General features: G+C 41.4%; 1 protein-coding gene across 5 annotated transcripts in view; it reads right to left on the bottom strand.

Moving 5' to 3' along the window:
• pde10a (phosphodiesterase 10A) overlaps positions 1 to 14,203 on the bottom strand; it is a 60,652-nt gene that overhangs the window by 15,418 nt on the left and 31,031 nt on the right. For all 5 annotated transcript variants that reach the window (XM_039784572.1, XM_039784571.1, XM_039784575.1 and 2 more), the window contains exons 3-4: positions 1,495 to 1,523; positions 225 to 345 (exon numbers count right to left, since the gene is read on the bottom strand). In XM_039784572.1, the coding sequence (XP_039640506.1) occupies positions 225 to 345; positions 1,495 to 1,523 (150 nt within the window). The remainder of the gene's footprint in view (positions 1 to 224; positions 346 to 1,494; positions 1,524 to 14,203) is intronic.

Below are 14,203 nucleotides of genomic sequence, written 5' to 3'. Positions count from 1 at the left end.
ATTCAATGTCTGAGAAGTACACTAAATTGGATTTACATTGACAAAACTCTCTACTTGGGTTATCCACCACAGCAAATCCTCCTCCTCCTCCTCTTAAAAAACAATGCTAAAACAAAAGCTAGTTAGAGTCTCCGATCCTAGTCTCATAAGGAGATGTTTGCAGCAACAGTGTGAAGTGAACTAAAGCTGAGAGGATCAATAAGCTGGATCATGTCTACTTCTACCTGTTTTGATGATGTTGCACAACTCATAGAGCAGGAGTTTGTTGTCTCCTCCAGTGTCCAGGCGCTGCTCCATGTAGCTGTTGAGTTCGTGCACAACACCCTGCATATTTGTGTCCTGGTACTGCTGGACACAAGACAGAAATTAGAAACTCCATAGCCTTGCATAAACACTGAGATGACAACAACCAACAATCTGTACTGCACCCAGTCTAATGTTACTGCAGCAGCTAGCTACTAACTCACTAACTTTTTTATGAAAAAGGATTATCTTCCTGCCATTGACTAAGACAGAACCATTCATCACAACATTACCCTCCACCCCACCCTTACACTCCCTTTTACTGCTGCATTCAAGCCCAGGGATCCCCCCGCAGGCGCAGTCCCAAGAGGAGGCCACCCGAGCCCCACAGCTCTGATTAGAGCCCTGGCAAACTCTGCTGCTCAGCCTCAGCTTAAAAGTGTGGTTATGTAAGAGGCAGACCTCCTGCCTTGTACGGGGCCAGAGAGCTGTCTATTTCTGCGCCTGCAGAGAGGGTGAGGGAAGGGTGGCGGGAGAGTGGCGCACTAGAAAGCCTCCCCCACGGGAAGCCTTCTATCCTTCCACATCCTGTTTGCACAGACGTATGGATGACGCACCGAGGGGTCGAGTGGCCCTTGTTGTTTTTCTCTGTGAAGTCCCTTCTAATCAGCTCCGGGGCCCTGCTGTGGGTGCTGACACTGGCCTGCTAGGGGCATGATAGTGTCAAGATGACAAAGGTGTGAATATACGTATGCGGAGCACAGGGGAGCTACTCTTTTCCATAACTCTTTGCCACCAACTGTCTCACACCTGACCTGGCGAGTGTACAATGCAGCCCAAAACATTCATGTTGTTTCTTATTATTCTTGTTAATAATCATCCATTTGATGCTGACAGGAGCCTTAACTCCAATGTTAACATCCCAAGCATCACTACTGTACTGCATCATACCAAAGAATGCACAGGTATGAATTTGTAAACTGTTTCAAGCTTTTTATATGAGACAAAGTCACAATGGCACTCAAAGTTAGCACAAGGACAAAACAAACTGTCAAAGAGCGTAGTTAATCTGCATCTTAATTAATTGGTGCAATTCGTGAAGGACAGTATTGAGTTCTGTGCTGTGCTTGAATTAGTTCAGCCATAGTGGTAATAAAGTAATAACATATCTACAGTGTGTGAAGCTATAAAGAGAAGCTTCATGTGCCTTGTCACATAAATATGTACAGATAAAAAGAAGCAAAAACCTACCCTGCTGACGTTTTTAGCTGATGTTTCATCTGTAAAGAAAAAAACACAATGTTAAAACATGACTTGAAACAAATTTAGATTCTATTTTAGGATCAGATCTGATATAATTAACAGGTGGACGAAACATGAAGAATCAGGTTGTGTATAAACTTAGTCTTTTCGCTGTGCCTGTGTGTAGCTAGCTAGTAAGCTAGCTCTGCAGGATTTAACAATACTAAAGCAAGACAAAATAACTTTTGAAAGACAAAATAAAACATTTCTTTCTACAGATGAAAAATTATATAACATATTAAGCAATAAAATGCATCCCTGCAATATTCAATATACTGTTTTTTGCCTGGAGCTTACTTGGTCTGGTATGAGCAGTAGTTTATGTTGGCTAATGTTAGTATTCTTTAGATAGATATTGCAGCCAAACTGAGGACATTTGTAGACCTGAGGACTCTTCTACACACTGTAGTTTTACTTTAATAAATATGAATTAGTTATTCATATGTTATATACAGTAAGTGTTGTTTCTAATAAGCTGTGGTGTAGCAATTAGAGAAGGAAGGAAGTTGATGCGACGTGAAAACTCTCAGTTCTCACAGCCCCTGCCAATGTGCCACTGAGCAAAATGGTTAAATGGCAGATGTCAAGTCTGTGTAACTATGCAAAGGTAAAGGCAGTCATTGCTAAAAAAGAGCATACATGCACAATCAACTGTCTGCATTAAAAACTGGCAAGCCACATAGAAATCTGGCCCAGCTGTTTGGAGGTTGGGTGGATAATGCAGTGGATTCGTGCACTGATGGATAATAAAGGCACGACACCAAAAGCAGAAAGTAAGCAAAATCATGTTGTCCTCACAACAGTAGTCATGTGAATGGTAAATGGCAAATGCAAAGAAATATGCAGTATTTAAAGCATTAATATACATTATGTATAAATCATGAATTAATATTTCATCTACTTTTGATGCATTGAGACATTTGCTATAATTATGGTCCTTTTAAAACAGAATTAGGAGAGATATTAATCTAACTTGACAAGTGCAATATTTTGCGGCCTGGAGTGCAAATTCCTGGTGTGATTTCAGGCTGTTGGAGAGCCAGTAGACATATGACTATTGTGTTTGGACGTAGACGTATGTGATAATAATGAAAGCCTCAGCCAATCATAACAGTTTCTTGCCTTATAGTCTGGGAGTGCTACTTGGGATGAAAATAAAACCATTCACACAGCTACAAGCAGGGTCACCAGCACATGAGAACAGTAACTGCTCAGATCTCTTTGGTAACATTTCATGTGATCAAACCATGCAAAAAGCTAAGAAACATCTACTGAAGGGCTGACTCGAAGCTGGTCCTCTTTAGAAACAAACCCATCTGTACATGAGAAGAAAGAAATTACAGCCAGCTACACTGTTTGTTGTTTTAAACATTCCTCCACTATGCTATGAGTTTCCTAACTTAGCCATGAGAGCTATTTTAGAGTGAACCCCTGGCCGGGCATGACGTCAATCAGAGGACAGAGAGCTGCACTTCAAACTCATTTGAAATACAGAGATAATCTTTCTATATAATGACTTTTTGAGGCCAAGAATATTCATACATTAACCCCTTTGAAGAACACAAATACAATACAAATACAGTAGGCCTATTACCTGTTAGAGAATAGTTACATTTTTTTATACTACCAGACTGCGGCATAACACCACCCAATTTAACACTATGACAGTCATTGATATTGAAAAATGTTGTTAAAAAATGAGAGAAAACAACCTAATCATACCCTTCAAAACCAAATGCAAAGCAGACAAAAACACACACAGCTGCAGAAACTACAACCATATAACATGCTGTTACTATAGAGTTACACACGATGAATGTATTTTAAATAAAGTCCTTGTAAAGGTAAAGGTAATTTATTGTCACATTATCAGTCCTTCCAGAAAGAGTTTTTTTGTGATTGTTGCGGGCAAAAATCCTTGATTATGCGGCACGTTTTCTTAAAAAATGCAATGGCATATGTGGGATATTTATGCAATGAAATTGCAAAAATTGCGGAAACTTGCAAAAACTGCGGTTTGATGAAAAAGAGAAAAAAAGTGATTCCCCCAACACCCTGCTTTTCGATAATGTTCACGTTGCGTAATTACGTCACTTCATAACGTTACTTCATAACGTCACTTCATAACGTTCCCATGGCAACAGGGGGAAATGGCTGCTCTTGTGTGAAGTAAACGTAACATTTTTCAACTTTCTGCTAAGATGTAAGTGACTTTTTTGCAACGAAAATACGGGGATTATGAAATCATGCAAGCCCCGCATATTATATTTTATATATATATATATATATATATATATATCATATATCTGGCTGATTATGCATTGAATTATGCGATCGCATAATTGCGTTTTTCTGGAGGGACTGCATTATACACATTAGGGGTGGAACGGTACACTTAATCGTATTGAACCGAAACGGTACGCCGTCACGGTTCGGTCGACCTAATCTGTAGCCCCGCCTTAGCTCTGAAGCTCGGATTGGCACGCCACCGTCCTCTTTAAGATCGCAGGTTTGAGAAAACTTTGGTTTCCCAGTCAGTTACAGTAGTACAGGCAGGAGAGTGATGGATAAGACTGCTGTTGTAGCTTAGTGTTATGTTTCTAGCGTCGCGGCTCCGAGCCGTAATGTTAGTTGGGACAGACACCTTGTTTCTTCAGGCTAACTATATTAGCATTAGCCTGGCAGGGAGCAGCTTTCTGCGGTGAAAATGGCCGAGAGACGTCGTGATAACGTTGCATTAATCAGATAATTTAGTTTGTCTTTGCAGAGAACAGAGATGCTGTATTTTCAGTTTTATAGCTGATTGTCTTATTTTGTTTACAAGTTACAGATGGAGTCTGGAGATGATGTGTGGTACTTATTGTTAACCGTTTACATCTTACCTTACACACTTCAGGCTGTTGCATCTAGCTCAGGGGAGAGACTGTATGACACTTGAGGTGTCATACAGTCTTGTGTGAGACATGCACAATAAAAAAAGAAATTGCCTTCTGCATTTTTGTTTTGCTGATCTGAGCCAGTGCCTTGATCAAGAGCACTGACTGGAGAACCTAGCACATGTTTTTTGATGGTGGGGGAAACCGGAGCACCCGGGGAGAACACACAAACTCCACACAGAAAGGCCCGGAACGACCTGGATTTGAACCTAGGACCGTCTTGCTGTGAGGTAGAGCTGGGCTATATAGCGATATTATATCGATATCGTGATATGAGACTAGATATCGTCTTAGATTTTGGATATCGTAATATTGTAATATGGCATAAGTGTTAGTTATAACACTAAGTAAGTAAGTGCTAACCATTGGGCCACCATGCTGCTTCTTAGGGTTGATGTTGACCCTTGTACGTTGTGAAGTGTGGGCAGAGAGTGGAGGTTTTACCGCCCTGCCTGTTGAGGTCAGCTGCCATAACGCGGTTGTTGATTCTCACCAACACATCATTGCCACTTAACATTATTGTAAGGTGCTGCAGTGCCAATGACTCCAGCAACACTGATACGGTACCAGTAAACTGGTAGGGTAATGATATGATCACATAATGGCACAAAATCAGTCACTTAGGTTAGTGTTCTGCACATAAAAAAAGAGTCTGATCTAATACATAACAAGGAGTGGAACACATTTATTGCAATATGTTTACGGCTCGGTTTGTCTGTTTGTTTGTCTGTCATCAGCATTACGGAAAACTACAGGCCTGATTTTTATGAAACTTGTTGGAAGGGTGTAGCATGGTCCAAGGTAGAACCATAGACTGTACAAAATACGGACATAGGGCCCTATCTTGCACTCAGCGCAATTGCCTTTGTACACCGACGCATGTATCGTTCCTATTTTGCACCCGACGCACAGCGGACTTTTCCCTCCACAGACGCACGTCGGTAAATGTATTTGCGCTCCCGGAGGCGGTTCATCGAAAAGCGCAGCCGTGTTCCAGCGCAAACGTTCCCTGGTGCTATTTTGCAGTTTCACAAAACAATTCCGCCACTGACCAGGAAAAACCTAGTCTAAAGTCAGTGGCGCTAGTCTAAAGTCAGTAGCGTGTTATTCAGATGCTATTTTAGGGGCGCATGCTTGGCCATAATGTAGTGTGTGCACAACGTGCATACACTTTGCTTCCCTCATCTACAAGGACGCAGCAGTTCCCATTTTTGCAAACCATACATAATTACAAGGGAAAATATTACTGAAAATGCGCTTCAGGTGTTTGGATAGATCAGCAGGCACTTTACAGTACAGTCCTCAAAAAGTCGCAGCATTCTTTGTGGCTTGTTGAATCATGGATGTGTTGATGACATAAATGAGGAAATATTAGAGTGGCGATGCGCTCCTGGTGGAGCGGGTGGACGGAGATGGAGTGGGGGGAGGAGGAAGGGGCACAACAGGAGCAGGTGGTGCGTTTGGAGGCCCACGCTCCATAGCTGCAGCAATCCTCTCCAGACTGTGGAGATGCGCCCGACAGGCAACATCGCCACCCGGTCAAGACGGCATTTATTACTTTTCCGCATCCCGGACAGCTCCCGCTGGCGTGCGCCAGGCAAATCCGCCATTATAATAGCAATCCGCCATGGAACAAGCGCGCCTGCTCTTAAAGGGAATGTGAGATGACGCTCTGGTGGTTATTTTCACGTTACGCCCAAACCACACCTAGCTACTTCAGACCAACCCATTTTAGATTTGCGTCGGGCGCAAGAGTCATTTATCCCGCCGGTATAACAGCAACAGCGCCCCAGATCCGCCCACAAAGCTACTTGCGTTTCACGTTTGATACTTGCGTTTCAGATCGTTAAAATAGGGCCCATAGTCTTCGTGACGTCACCCATTGTTTTTTTTAAGAGCCAAAATGAAGCTGTGCCATCTTGGCAGTGCCTGACATCGGCTAATCCAAAAATGGGCAAAGAGGTGTGGGGTGGGTGGAGTTGAGACATTTGGGCATTATAAAATGAGGTCTATGGGGATTGACTCCCTATTGGAGCTTCATTTATTGGCTTCATTTTTCAGTACCGGCCGCTTGGGAAGAGCCCATTGAATTGAGTAGATCCAAATCACAGGGTGGATACTAGGGTTGGGCATCGAGAACCGATTCCTACTCGGAATCGTTTAAAAAATTACGATTCCATCGGAATCGTTTCTTTATTGGAATCGTTTGGAATTGTTTGGAGAATTTGGTTTCAAATCTGATCATGGATTCCAAATTTAACATGCGCAAGTTTTGGTTTCCGTAGAGGCCAGGCGCTTGTTGTGTTGCAGCCATGGAGCACAGTAAGCTGTGCTCTAGTGTGGCTTTATTTTACGTTGAAAAAGCCCGGTAATCGAGACTCGATAAGAACCGGAATTGAAAGGAAGAATCGGAATTGGAATCAGAATCGTTAAAATCCAAACGATGCCCAACCCTAGTAGATACACGATTTGAAGTTTTTACTTTTGTTAACATTGCGAGATAGGGCATTTGTGCTGGCTTCATGTGGTGTTGGAATAATCGGATTAGCATGTCTTGGCGGATGTCTGCACTCTCAAAGTGCCCTTCTAGCTTTACATCTGATTTTGCATTTATTTGCCATAAATCATATATTGGACACATATCATTATTAAAATGTAAATCATATCACTCAGTCCTACATAAGAGCCTTCCCATTCCCAGAGGTATTCCCTCGATCAGTGTGTGGGTTTGCCCCAATAATCAAAGTACCTCCTGGAGTAATGAATCACCAGTCCCTGTTTGTGGTGTTGCAGGTCCAATTACAGTCTGGCAAACCACTGCCGGCATCTCATGTATAGCAGTCCCAGTGGAACCACAGGGTGAGCACTGAGCACTGTGTCCACACACTGAAAATGTCTAAAGAGCCAAAAAGGAAAAGTAAGCGGTTGTTCTTGCAAGCTATATACCCTGTAAGGTAAAATAAATAATCTTCCTGTGCCTGGGAACCACAGAGATATCAAAGCAAGTGCCCTTTATGTCTGTTGTGCTGAACCAGTTGCCTGGTTGGAGCAGTTCCAGCTGTTTCTTTAAAGAAAGCATGCAGAGCCATGCCCACATTCAGCAGGGGCAGGTCCAGCATGGCTCTCATACTCTTGGGTTTTCCTTGAAACCAGAAAATAGCTTTAATACACCCGTTTTGCAACAAAAACATTGTTGTTTCATCAGGTGTGTGTCTGGGGAATTGTACCCTAATGATACACCCCTGCGGCCAAGGGGGAAGGTATTTGTACAGGTGTGTGCGCATGTCTGTGCACGGTGTGTTTTATCACCTTACGATGTGGTCCGTCAACAGCACAAGGACAGAGACCAATAGCCTTTCTCAATGCCATCCCATATTTCCGGGGTCCTGCTGTTTTTTTTTTTGGTAAACACAGGAGGAGAGGGCTAATATGTTCTTAGAAAATGTACAGCCAGCTCACTAAGCAGTGAACACTAAACACAACTGTCTAGCAACTCTTGAAAGCAGCAGAGGCTGAACAGACCCCTTCTAGTAAATTCATCACTCCATTCAAACTTTTCCTGAACCAGAATAACCTCAGTCTAATGACGATGTCAGCTTTGCAGCCCTGGGATTTCCAGCTTTAAGTTGACATGTTATGTATCAGATTGTAAACCAGGGTTTAGTGGGTAAGGCTCCTTTAAAGATTTTGTTGATATGGTGAATAGTACTGTACTGCACGTAATGATTCTGTTAATTGCCTACAATCCTACATAAAATGTTAAGAATAACAACTTTAACATATTTTGTTAACAGCATGAGAGGGGCTGCATGGTTATTGTAGTGAATCATACATATAATAACTTGATGCTTTTGTGAATACTATTAGGTTTTTTTCTTAATATTAGGTGTGTTATATTTCCAAGTCCTTTTGTGGCACTAGTTGTTCTGAAATAATTTGCACATATTGATTTTATGGTGTGTAATGAAAGCTTTTGCATCAGTGTGGGACATTTGTGCAGCAGACAAAAACAAACACTGCACCCCCCATTAGTTGTTGCAGAGTTCTGTGACGGTTTAACCAATAAAATCAGCAGATAGTCGTCAGAGTCTGCAACAAGGAGTCAAGCAGACCGTTTATCTATCCAGGAAAAAAAACAGAATCAAACTGTCACAAGGAATTTTCTTGAATTTCCTAATCTAAACAAATCATAGCATACACAGACTGTAGGTCTATAGTTAATATTTATTAAAACGCAAGCAGTAGATCTTGGTTTCTTTCTTACAACCTTACCACCCCACTGTGATGTAGCACATAATACTTCATCTAATACATCTAATCTTTTGAATCTTAAATTATCAGTTACTTTGATGATTTGATAAATTCCTAAAGTGATTTTATGAATGAATTTTATAAATGCTGCAAAGAAAAAGGTTAGGGCAATTTGAAATATTTTAAAGGTAACAATTGCATTACTGAAAACTGCAATTTGGATGATGATTCATCTGATTAATTAAAACTTGTGCCTTAATCAAATTTCTTATGATTTCTTGAAACCACATTTAAAAGAGGAGAGACGTTTGACTTAACTCTGTACTTTTATCCAAGTACATACTGTACATGCCAACACACAAAGCCTGCAGTTCACATCAGCACAAGGGTCTCTGGTGAGCTGTTTGATGAGACACGGTGAGAAATGATTTGGAGAAGCACCCACAATATATCAGTAGCCCCAGGCTGAGGCCTTTCATCGGGGGTCCCTCAGTCAGCTGGGTCTAATGTGCATGATACTTGACGGGCGCTTTATTGATCTGCCACCACAGATACACAGCTTCCCACAGGACGGTCAGCTAGCAGTGACTCAGCGGTCAATGTGTGTCGACCTAGTGGCTGTCCTGCATAAACCTGCTCTATTGAGGACATGTCGCTGCCAAAAGCAGCAGTCTTCTTCTTCTGTGCCATTCTCCCTGTTTACCGACACACTTGTCCACTACTTGCTTTGTTTTTTTACTGTTGGTTTATTTCGACACAGGTCTCCTTAAACAGAGATCTCAGAGACTTTCTGTTTAAACAAGTTAGTTGTTGTAAATTAGGACAATTTTTAACAACTTTGACACTAGATATTTTTTGACCTTCTGAAGGTACTTTTGGGTGAGAAAACCTTTTGCTTGGCATATCATTTTAGTTGCATTTCAAACAACGCTAGCACATCTACAATACTTTTCCTCCAGTATTTTAAACAGCATTCAAGGAGCACTGCGTAGGGGGCCCCCTCCTCCCTCCTGATGTAAAAACGCCCTGCAGGTGAGACAGCTCTCTTATCACAGTGGCAGGGTGTGAGGTTCTGCTACACAAGCACATCTTTGTTTGCTTGCGACTTCCATCCAAACACATCTGAGAAACAGCATCAGCTGCTTAACAGCTCGACCCAACTCTTGCCCTCTGGTGCCCGGGCCAGAAAGACTCACTCATACCTCTTCCACAAAGTTCTCCACTAATAATCAGACAGGCAGTCCGACCTGTCAGGGATATTCAGCTTTTGAATGATGTTCTCATCATGAATACTGACAGATTTAGTTCAGATTGGCACAGAACTGATTAGTCGATTTATCAACCAAAAAAATCCAAATATCTTCTGTTTGCAGCCTCTGAAATTTGAGTGTGTGCTACTTTTTGTTCCAAAAAATATAAACAGATACATCAGCAATGAAAATAACTGTTAGTTGCAGTCTTAGTTCAGATATATCTAATTCTGATACTGCATCTGAACTTCTCTTCCTTGTTCACAATTTTAGGGAATGAGGACATCTGATGAGAATATGAATGAAACACAAAATTTAAAAACTGTACATCCACAAAGGGAGAACAAAATATAGCATTGTTAAAATTATAAGAACAATCATAGCACACGCTGCAACACACTGCAGACTTTATCCAGCCTTCATTCACAACTTTGTATAAGCAGAAATTTTAGAGCTAGAAAGCCTTGCACAGTCTGACTAACAGACACCCAGTGTGTGTGTGTGTGTGTGTGTGTATACGTGCGTGCGTGCGTATGTGTGTGTGTGTGTGCACATAGCAGAAGGCACTGATGAGTAAGGAGGGGCCTCTGCATGGGAGGGTTTGGGATTTATTAATTACCCCATGACAGTGTTTGGTGTGAAGTAAACATTGCCAGTGGGACATTGGTCAAAAGAGGTGTGATGGTCAAATTCTGGAAAATCGTGTTCTGCTTGTCGTGTTGCAGTAACTGGCTGCTGTAAGAGCGATCTGCTCTGTAACACTGTTATGCTGACACACCAACATCTTGATACATAACCGTATGAAGCAATAAAGTCATAAACAAGAGAACTATAGAAGAAAATTGTAATTTTGTTATTATGACAAGGCCCATTTGTAATATTACCACACAGCAGATTCAACGCAAGTGTGCAAATGTGAAGGCTTTATCTAGAATTAGAGATTGTAACACAACCTTTGCACAATCACACACTTGCATGTATGTGTACAGACAAACTGGTTTATGTAATCCAATGTAGCCCATCACATGATAAGTGAGAACGGGACTGGCTGCAGGGACTGCTTCCAGGAAGCAGTGGTTATCTCAGTGACGATCACATGATGACAGGTCCTGCTGCTGCTGCACTCATAAAGAATATTATCTGATCTCTAAAAAGTGTCACTGCAAAAATGGACACAGAAATGCATCTTTAGAATAAATGAGCTACTTGTATCAGTACAAATATATACAGGAGAGGTCAGGCTTCTTTAAAACAAGCAGATAAATGTGTCAAATCAAAACAACTAATCAATTAACTGCGAAAATAATCGACAGATTACTCAACAATAAAAATAATTGTTAGTAGCAGCCTGAACCAGAAATTACACAGTGCTTGTCATTTGAGTGGATATAGCCACTGAGAGGCTAACTGCCAACAAGTGTCCGCTAACAGTGGTCTAACAGAGGAAGTGGACTTGTGGAGGGATATAACTGATGTGTTGTAAAGATCAACCCAGAGAGAGACATGCAACATAACGAGAGAGCTGTCAGGCTGATTACTGATGTTACTGTTTTCACTCCTCTCGCACAGCTCAAGAGCCCAACTCCACGGGGCTAGTGGCTGAATATTGTTCCTGCATTTTGTTGAGTAGTACCCTAACCCTAACAACTTGGTTAGGACCAACTCAGCAACCCCAGTGAGTCTGGGACAGAATAAATATACAAAGTTGTTACAAATTTCACATGGTCAAAACGGCATGGTAAAAATACGGTTACTGTAGGTCAATACACCTATAAACTAATACAGTATATATATATATAATAAATAAGAAAAAAGGATAAAAATCTGTGCAGCAGAACCAGAGAGCTCATCTTTTTTATTGCATGCACAAAGCTAATTAAGACTATCAGCTCCACACAACTCTCTCTGTATTTCTCAGTATGGCTATGTTCAAGATTGTGGCGTCCGGTGACTTTTGCGCGCAGAAACTCGAGTGAAGATAATTACCTCTTCTGAAGAGTCCATCATGTTTTTTTAATCCTCCGTGTCCTCCTTGGCTACTAGCAACTGCGTGGAGGAGGGGTGGTGTCGGTGCGCGGTCATGGAAGGCTGTATCATGTGGACGCGCCGACAGTTTAGTTGTCATTACTTAGAATTCCTCATGGGTGCGACAGATACTCACTATCGCTTTAACTGGCAACTAGTAAGTACTAGTAGGCTAATGTGGCCTCAACCTCAAGCAGAGATGAGGAGTGGGTAACAGAGGTCTGGTAAGCTTCTCTTCTTTGAGACTCCCAGACTTTTCCAATTTAAGGTTTTCAGACATCATTTGAGGCAATTTATCAGACTTCACACAGCTTCGTCTAGGGACACATTTCTTCACAAATGCAGTAATATCAATGTTCTACTTTAGCTTGGCACTGAACACTGCATTAAAAAAAACTGACACTGAAGCTGCATACTGTATGGTTTTCTAATCTACATGATAACCAGCTGAGTGTAAAACAACTTTTCACCAAAACAGCTTCTTTAGCATTTTTTGAACAATGTGGATTGCAAAATCAATTTCCAAATAAAAGTTAGGGAAGTTATTAGCCAATTTAGATGACAGAGAAAAATACACTAATCTAACAAGATTAAAATCCAAGAAATAGGGGCACCCTGGTGGTCCCATCTCTCTCTCTCTCTCTCTCTCTCTCTCTCTCTCTCTCTCTCTCTCTCTCTCTCTCCCCGCAATTCCGGTCATCTCTCTACTGTCCAATAAATGCATGAAATGACAAAATGTAATTAAAACAAGAAAAGCTTTAAAAAATATCCAAGAAATATCAACTGTAGGTCAAGTTGTTTGACATTTTAGGATGGGTTCCATTAGCCATTCACTGACAGGGATTCTTTGAGACCAAAAGTCTAGATGCTTGTAGCAGAGCAGCATATGACCATCAGAAAGTATTGGTACTTAATGAGAACTAGAGGTATGCAGTTGGTCAAATTTGGTAAATGCTGTTTACAACTAGAGGTACAAGTGGTATAGCTGCTTATGTCAACATGGCAAAAGCTGCAGTACGTCCCTGATATTCTCTCTGTCACTGCATAAAAAATATTGTTATAGCTGAAACTGTCCTCATCCAACAAACTGATGTGGGTTACCACTTTACTAGAAGATTTACACCTATTAGGAGACCAGTATTATAGTTTGCATTACTGTTCACCACTTGAGCATTTCATTGTACTCTAGAGGGTTTTTTTCTACCTTCCAGACAGTCAGCAGTTAGCATGCATTTCCGGACAACATGAGAAATTTGAAACGTGCTTGAAACATGCAATCCATCATAATGAACGTCGGGTCTGCTTTTGTTTTTTGTCAGAAACATGTTATGGTTAGGGGCGCCCTGGTGGCTCACTTGGTTGTGCATGCACCCCATGTACTAAGGCTCAGTCCTTACCGCAGCGGCCGCAGGTTCGATTCCGACCTGCGGCCCTTTTCTGCGTGTTGTTCCCCCTCTCTCTCCCCTTTCCTGTCTTCAGCTGTCCTTAGAAATAAAGGCCTAAAATGCCCCAAAATAATAATCTTTTGATTGTGTGGTAATGCAGTGCAGACTTTTCAAATCAATCAGCACTTGTGAGTGAGTTTCTGCGCACTGATAACTTTGGCTTTGTTGATTTTCCTGTACTGAAATGCTGAAACATGCTTTGAAAAACAGTCAGCTGTCATGTTAAGTATATGTAATTTGTAGTAAATAAAGCAGTTTGTATGGTTCCTTAAATTGTTGAATCTTCGAAAATCAGAGTTATTAATTAAGAGCTGAAAAAACTTGACCTTTGCACTGAGGGAATTAAGTTTTATTACTCGCATGACAACTGAAAACTAACGGAAAACACAGAAAATTAAGCCAAAAATCTTTTGTTTTTCTGCTCTGCGATGAAGTTTTGTGAATCAGTGTTCTGCTTTGCATGGGCTTCATCTGCTCTGACCTGAATTACATGGGTGAAATTAGTTCTTAGTTGGCGCAAGAAGGACTAACATGAGGGCATCTATTTTGTACCTGTCAACCTAAACACACACACACACACACACACACACACACACACACACACACACACACACACACACACACACACACACACACACACACACACACACACACACACACACACACACATATATACTGTGTATACAGGAGGAAACTGTTTCAAATGCAGGCTCAGACATCTCTGCATGGCAGCAATGAACACTACTGTCTG

Source organism: Perca fluviatilis, chromosome 19, assembly GCF_010015445.1.
Source record: "Perca fluviatilis chromosome 19, GENO_Pfluv_1.0, whole genome shotgun sequence".
Taxonomy (NCBI): domain Eukaryota; kingdom Metazoa; phylum Chordata; class Actinopteri; order Perciformes; family Percidae; genus Perca; species Perca fluviatilis.
The sequence above is the reverse complement of the archived record's forward strand: the minus strand, read 5'-3'. Positions and strand labels throughout refer to the sequence as shown.